Source organism: Formica exsecta, unplaced genomic scaffold, assembly GCF_003651465.1.
Source record: "Formica exsecta isolate Colony F162 unplaced genomic scaffold, ASM365146v1 scaffold484, whole genome shotgun sequence".
NCBI lineage: Eukaryota > Metazoa > Arthropoda > Insecta > Hymenoptera > Formicidae > Formica > Formica exsecta.
In genome coordinates this window covers 3,946-11,657 of record NW_021852075.1, presented here as the reverse complement: position 1 = coordinate 11,657, position 7,712 = coordinate 3,946, and the positions used below count along the sequence as shown (strand labels likewise).

The window sequence follows — 7,712 nt, the reverse complement described above, 5'->3', positions numbered from 1 at the left end:
TAGATATCTAATACACATTATTTTCTGTATGGGGTGATTTATAGTTCTTTATGACAGTACTAACATATTTTTTAACATTGGACAGTGACCAAATACAGCAACTAGCAAAGTCTGTGTTTATGCATATAATCAAAAGCTTCCAAATAAAAATGATTATAAACTATAAATACATAGTTAATTGACTATTTAATATGATTATATAAAGATAATATATATTATTCATATCTCAATTATTTTTCTGTCATTTTTATATAATTGCTACATAATATTGCAACATAATAGTTATTTGTGTGAATGTTATCATACAATGCAATAATTCTTTTCGTAGATATTATTTATTCAATAAATTATGATAGAAAAAATTTTTGTTATTATAAAATTAAAATAAAATAAAAATATTTGAAAAAGAGATATTTCTCTCTTACATATCTGTTTGTAGTTACATCAAGATACAGTTTTATATATTCATAATCTTTTTATAAAGCATATAGAATTCCTCTATTTTGGAATCATCCAAATCAAGTTCCTGAAATCTTCCTTCAATCTTCACTATTACTCTAATGCACAGAATAAAAATGTTACATATTCTTTATTCATTTTTCATTTTATTCATGATCACATAGTTACAAGATAAATGCATAGCAAAAGAGAAAAATTTGTTTACAAAGAGCTAACTGATTCAAAATGATGGAACATTTTGAGTAAAGGGACTATATAACAAAAAGATGAATTTTTATATTAATTCGATTGACTCTTTTTCTTAATTCCCCTCTTAATTTTTTCATATTTTTTTACTGTCTCACATCTCCATATGACCATGCATAAATAGAAATAAAAATATTGCGCATAATCAATTAAAAATATCATATGTACACATTTGTATTATATATTTATACACATACACACATTACACACACGCGCGCGCACACACACACACACGTACACATATACTATTGAAATCCAACCATCAATTTCTTATTAAAAAATAAAAAGTAGAGCAGGCAAGATTAAGGAAGAGAAAATTAAAAAATTCATAAAATTAAATATTAAAACAAGGAATATAGCACAAGTTTAGAAAAATTAAATAAGGAAAACGGATTAAGAAATATTAAACTAACAAAAAAATATTACAAAGACATCGAAAAGATAAAAAAAAGATATAATGGTATGAAGCAAGACGTGATCAAGGAAAGGCAAGTCACGATCAGTTCTCGGAAGCCGAGTAAGCAGCGGAAGAGAAAGACTAAAACGGAACACGATACGTGCTCCGGGCAGTCATTACACTCCCTTCCTTCCTTCCTAATTAATTATATAAGTAAGATCGTGAGATAAACCGATGATCGCTCCCGAATATCACAAATTGTACCGCACGTAGTCCGACCATTATAACCGCAACTCGCAGCAACAGTCAGTGTGTAATTTAACGGCAAATATATTTTTTTACTATGAAAGTACGGAGAATCTTATTCAGTGCGTAGGTTCTAATTCTTTAGGCATACAAATCCCGAAAAGTCCCTTCCTTAACAGCTACGAACACAATAGTACACACATTTTATATAAATAAAATGTGGTAGAATAAATAAATTATATTAATTTTTATAAAGTATAATCTACTTTAAGCTGCTTTTTATTTTGTCTTTAATAAAAAAAAAATATTTACATTATTAAAATTTTAAGAGACTTTTTGATATTAGATGTTTCCGGTAAGGAGAGAACCCATTTTCTTAATCCTGTTAACAATACTGAACTTGTGACTAATATAGCGCCTCCTACAGAATATCGGTTTGGTATTTCATTAAAAAATAGTACCTGCCAGAAAAATGCAAAAACAATATCTGTGGACCTTGCTATGGCCACTGGACCAGCTTGTTCTAGCTGAAGAGCTAAAGTTAGTAAGATTTGACCTGCAAAACTAAATAATGCGAGTGCAACAACCAAAAGTCTATCTGTACCACAACGTGGTAAACATAACGCACCAATAACCCATGATATAAATGTAGTTTGTATTAAAGCAAACGAACCGAAATTTGTCATTATAACGGAGAAATGAATACCTTTCAATGCGCGTAATAGGACATATACGTTTGCACCAAATAAAGTAGCTGAGAAAGCAGCCACAGCACCCCATAAATCCGCATGTCCTGGTTTAATATTACCATCTGAGAGAGATTCTACGGTATTGCCAAAAATTAGAGATGGTCGTGTTATTAATAACACACCGATCAATGTCAGACACACAGTAACAACATTGAATAGCCCACAGGGCTCTTTCAAAAATATCCGTGCAAATATCGCTACAAATACAGGAACAGAAAATACAACAACAGAAGCATCGGCCAATGGCATGTGTCTAAATGCGTAAAAACTTAACATAAGTCCTGTTGTACCAATGAAACTCCTTAGAATAAGTATTAGCCTACGTCCTTTTGGGAAAGGATGATCACCTTTGTAAATCACAATTGGTATAGCTGGTAACAATACCCCCAAAAATCTGAAGATAGCCATTTCGGTAGGGTTTATCTCAACCAAGCTTTTAACAATGACGCTACATAACGAAAAGAATAGAGACGAGAATGTCGCTAATACTAGACCTAGGTAAGGGCATGATTTACATAACAAGGTAGAGAATTTTCTTTTATAGTTTGTTGTGTTACTCTCCACATCAGCATCAACTAAATGTTGCAATTCCATGTGCTCTGACATATCTGCAAAAAAGATAATCCATGTTGAAGGTAAACATGCAAAAAATGTGCAACAAATGATAAGATGACAATAATTTAAAAATCTGAAAAAATTACTAGTTTATATAAATTAAGATTTTTAGAAAATAAAATGATTTTGTACAAATTTTATCTTATCAACGTTCCTATATTTTCATTACATATTGAATTATAACAAAACCAGAAATTCATACAAATTTTTTTTCTTGCAGAATATGCCAAAAACATTTTTTATGCAAGTAACTCAATACTACATTTCCAACAAAGATTATCATTATAACTGATCAAAATTTACAGTTATTTATTAAGCGGAAAAAAAATTTCTTTTTGTATATTTTACTAGTTTATTATCTATTATTAAACGCAGATAATGGCATATAAAATAGTGTTTTATTTTAATGATTTAAGACAAAAATTCACATGATTTCTCTTGGACTGACTTCTGATATCATAATTCAATATAATGAGATAAAATAAATTAAGATTTTGACACAATAAAGTATTTCTGTATAAATCTAATCCTATTATAATACTAGATAATATAAAATAATTCTTTTTATACACAAGATAGTCCATTATTGATGATAAAAACAATTAGAAAAAAAGATTATATATATACATACAGGGTGTCCTAGACCACCCGTACACCCCTTTTCTTTCAAAAACTAAGCATTTTAGAGAAAAACGTTTTTAACAAAAATTGTATGGTTTTGAGAGGAACATAAGATGGTGTCATTGGTTTGACCTTGGATGGCATCGTTAAGGTCAAGTCAAGGACACCTTTAATTTCTTAAATGGAATCCCCTATTTTTTATTGCATATTCTTAAAGCTTATGTCGAGAAATTTCCAAAACACTATAATAAAGTATTTTTTCATTAAGTACTTTTTGAGTTATTTTATATTTTAATCTGACATATTTTGATATAAAAAATAAAATATCTCGTAAAATATTTAGTTCTCGATAATTTTACTGTAATACTTTTATGTACAGAATAATGAGACAAATCAATTGGTATAAAAAAAAAAATTGTTTTTGAGAAGAAGTATGTAATTATTTACAATGTATTTTTTTAACTATTTGTTTTTTTTTTTTACACTAATTGATTTGTCTCATTATTCTGTACATAAAAATATTATGGTAAGATTGTCGAAAACTAAATATTTTACGAGATATTTTATTTTTTATATCAAAATATGTCAGATTAAGATATAAAATAACTCAAAAAGTACTTAATGAAAACATACTTTTTTATAGAGTTTTGAAAAGGTCTCGACAAGGGCTATGCAATAAAAAATGTAGGTTTCAATTTAAGAAATTCAATGTGACCTTGATATGACCTTAACAATGCCACCCAAGGTCTAACTAATATTTCTATCTCTTTTCCCCCTCAGAACCAAACAACTTTTGTCTAAAAAGTTTCCTTCTAAAACTTACAGGTTTTGAGATATTTGCCTGTTAAGATTTAAAAGACTCACCCTGTATATATATATTATCCATTCTCACCATCACCAACATATCAAAATTGTGTTCTTTGTATAGGATGTTCGATAATAACCATATCATCTTTCGTGTGCAGGTAGAGGGGGTTAAACTAATAAAAAAGTCCTCTACCGTTTTGCGATCTTGACAATAATTAATGAGAAAATAATTAAAACAGATCAACCAATGCCCGAAGGTATTAGGCGCGACGAGAAAAAAAGCCCATCACAGCCCACTGTGACGCGCGCGATGAATCGGGGAGAGGGGAGCACTGTACAGATAGCAACGATTATAATTGTATTTATAATCGTTATTACTGGATACCTTACCTGTGTGTGTGTGTGCGCGCGCGCGCCTGTGTGTGTGTGTAAAACCACAAAAAAACTGAATTTTTACATAAAACTTTATTTTTAAGAAAGTTGAATTTAAAGAACCAAAAATTAATGATATTATTCATAAGTTTGAAAACTTAATTATCTTTCTATTACAAAGTATGAATAAAAAAGTCTAATATATCTTATTTGCTAAAATGAAAAAAAAAATTAGTTCTTCACAAAACATCAAATTAATTTTTTAATTTAAAATTGATACTTTATAAAACAAATCTTGTTTCATAAAGTATTTTTATATAATTTTGATGCTTTATATACAACAAATTTTATTTTACATCCTTAAGATCGAAAGGAAATGGCAATACGAGCTAAGCGCGGTATCAAGGGCATATAAATATTTATTATAAAAAAACAATTTCAATACAGTTTGAAATCGCGAAAGGCGGACGTTTCGGCCCTTTTGTTGGGCCATCTTTAGCGCACGGAATTAATAAGAATTAAGCGTAAACGTAAATTGTTTCGTCGATAGTCAGTGAGTCAAGTTCTCTCCAGTTTTATATATTTCCGTTATTCATTGTCCGTTAGTTATTTCCGTTATTCGTTGATCTGAGTTACTTCTCTTACTTACATAATTGAAATTAACGTACCGCCATGTTCTTGGATTTTTTAATTTCCGACAATTCAATTCCAAACAATCGAGGAGTTGATCATCCTTTCAACGACATGGATGCTTCGGAGAATATACTTGTTTGTCCTTACTTTGATGACGTGAGAGATCTACGTTTTATATCTATTACCAGTTTCATCGTCTTATATATGTGACTATGCACTTGCTAACCGACTAAGACTCAAATCTACATTTACGTTTAATTCTTATTAATTTCATGCGCTGAAGATGGCCCAAAAAAGAGCCGAAACGTCTGCCTTTCGCAATTTCAACTGTATTGAAATTGTCTTTTTATAATAAATATTTATGCGCCCTTGATACCGCGCTTGGGTCGTATTACTATTTCCCATCGATCTTACGGATTTTAATCTTAAGAGCCTTATATTTATATCTGTTTTTATTTTACATGTTTTATATTTTTTTCATTTTACCATATAAGATTCTTCTATCTCTGATTGTGTTGCTTGAATCAATCTATATAAACAATATGAATAATCTGTTTTTTTTGTTGTTCTAACAATTACAAGCTAACAGGAATAAGTGGAATAGTGCCAAACATTAGACTTATAATATTTTACACTTCATAGTTTTGATTAAATTTCTTATAGCAAACTTGATTGAGACACTAGTGTGCATTGATATATGTATATTAAAAGCTGCCATATACAAGTTAACAATAACAAAAATAATAAATAGTTAAAACAGTAGGATAATTAATACGAGTTATTTTTCATATTGTTCGGCAGAATACATGTATTTTACCCATCAAATAGCTTTTAATTATTTTTATATTTAAATAGATTCTTTATAACAACCTTAAATATGCATCAGTGTAATATTAGGTCTACCGGAAAGTTCTGTCCGTTTTTGGAATAAAACAAAATACAAATTTTTATTACCGTCAATAAACTTTATTAAATAATGTAATTGCCATTATTATTAATGATTTCTTGCCAGCGTGAGGGCAATTTGTATATCCCTTTTTCGAAAAATGTTTTATCTTTTGATGCGAAAAATTGAACCAGTGCTTGTTTGATATCTTCTTCATTTTTGAATTTTTTGCCCCTCAAAAAATTTTGTAAGGACAAAAACAAGTGATAGTCGGAGGGTGCTAAGTCCGGGGAATATGGTGGATGCGACAGAATTTTCCAGCCTAGTTCTGCAATTTTTTGACGAGTATCCAAAGCAGCATGTGGCCTGGCATTATCATGATGCGGTATGATGTTCTTCCTATTGAACATCGGCGGCCTCTTTTCTTGGACTGCTGTATTTAAATTATCCAGTTGCTGACAATACTTCTCCGAATAATGGCAATTACATTATTTAATAAAGTTTATTGACGGTAATAAAAATTTGTATTTTGTTTTATTCCAAAAACGGACAGAACTTTCCGGTAGACCTGATATATTGCAAATTTGCTTTTAATTATTCACATTTTTTCAAACTAAAAGCTGCATTATTTTTAAGAATTTTATCTTATTAATGCTAAGTGTAATAAAGATAGATTTTTTTTAGATTTAGATATATTGAGTAGTTTTGTTATATAGAATATTTTGTTATGTCAAGAATATTGAAAAGTAATCAAATAATAAAGAGTGGTTTAGTTCCATCGTTTTGTATTTGGTCAAATTGGATATTGCATCAGCATTAATTGCATGCAAAGAATTTAACTGCCACTTACCTATAGCGTTTGCAACTCATTAAATATACGTCGTATGTGAATAACCATGAAATTACATGACCAGTAATATATCACAGAATATAGCCTGGATGGAAGACCAAGAATATTAACAATCATGATTTATTTTCTAGCACAATATTAGATGCTATATTTCTATATTTCTTATTCTATATTTCTCTGTCTCTTTATATTTCTTATTCTATATTCCTCTATTTTATATTTAGCTGTTAGTTGCATTTAACGATTATTTCGTTAAGTCTGTATGTACATACATACTATTGACGAAAGTGATAGTGTTTTATATTTACTTTTCTATCTTTATTTTCTAAATTACTCGTATACGCATACACATACACAGTTAGTACCAAAAGTTTAATAATTCTTTCGTACGTTCCGATAATAAAAAATTCTATCATTTGATAGGATATATCAGAGAGAAGTTTGAGAGCGGCCATACACACGCCGACGTTTTTCGTGAAACTCAACTTATCCTGACTTATCCCGAAATGACAGCTGAACTCCAACACGAAAACGCCCTCATCTGAACGTAACTAAAAATGTCAATATATTATCGACATTTTTAGTTATGTTATCGACATTACAATTAAGAGGGAGCTTTCGAAAATTTTTCTATTTGACAACCAATCTCTCATAAGGGTACAAACCCATGCAGCGGAATAGCATAAAGCGCGTATCAGACTACTCATTGAGCTCTGTTACACGGCACCCTTAGGCCGGATTCACACCTTGGCAGAAAAGCAGATTCTCATAGGCTACCGCTCGCTAACGACAACGATAATCGTCGCTAAGATGTTAGAGAATCCCGCTACA

The 7,712-nt window shown here is 30.0% G+C and overlaps 1 protein-coding gene across 5 annotated transcripts; it reads right to left on the bottom strand.

Moving 5' to 3' along the window:
• Positions 1 to 573: 573 nt before the first annotated feature.
• LOC115241423 (solute carrier family 35 member G1) lies at positions 574 to 7,472 on the bottom strand. Of its 5 annotated transcripts, none has more exons than XM_029817179.1 (3): positions 7,190 to 7,472; positions 6,882 to 6,966; positions 574 to 2,705 (listed from the first exon to the last, which is right to left on the bottom strand). In XM_029817179.1, exon 3 carries the CDS (start codon positions 2,701 to 2,703, stop codon positions 1,657 to 1,659), a length of 1,047 nt encoding a protein of 348 aa, XP_029673039.1. In that variant the 5' UTR covers positions 2,704 to 2,705; positions 6,882 to 6,966; positions 7,190 to 7,472; the 3' UTR covers positions 574 to 1,656. The 5 variants fall into 5 exon arrangements, with proteins under 5 accessions (XP_029673039.1, XP_029673042.1, XP_029673043.1 ...); XM_029817182.1 differs by having other exon boundaries at positions 7,247 to 7,472; XM_029817183.1 differs by having other exon boundaries at positions 7,272 to 7,472.
• Positions 7,473 to 7,712: the final 240 nt, after the last annotated feature.

Excerpts from the sequence above, each read along its gene's own strand:
- LOC115241423 (XM_029817179.1), bottom strand. The coding sequence starts at position 2,703 with ATGTCAGAGCACATGGAATTGCAACATTTAGTTGATGCTGATGTGGAG.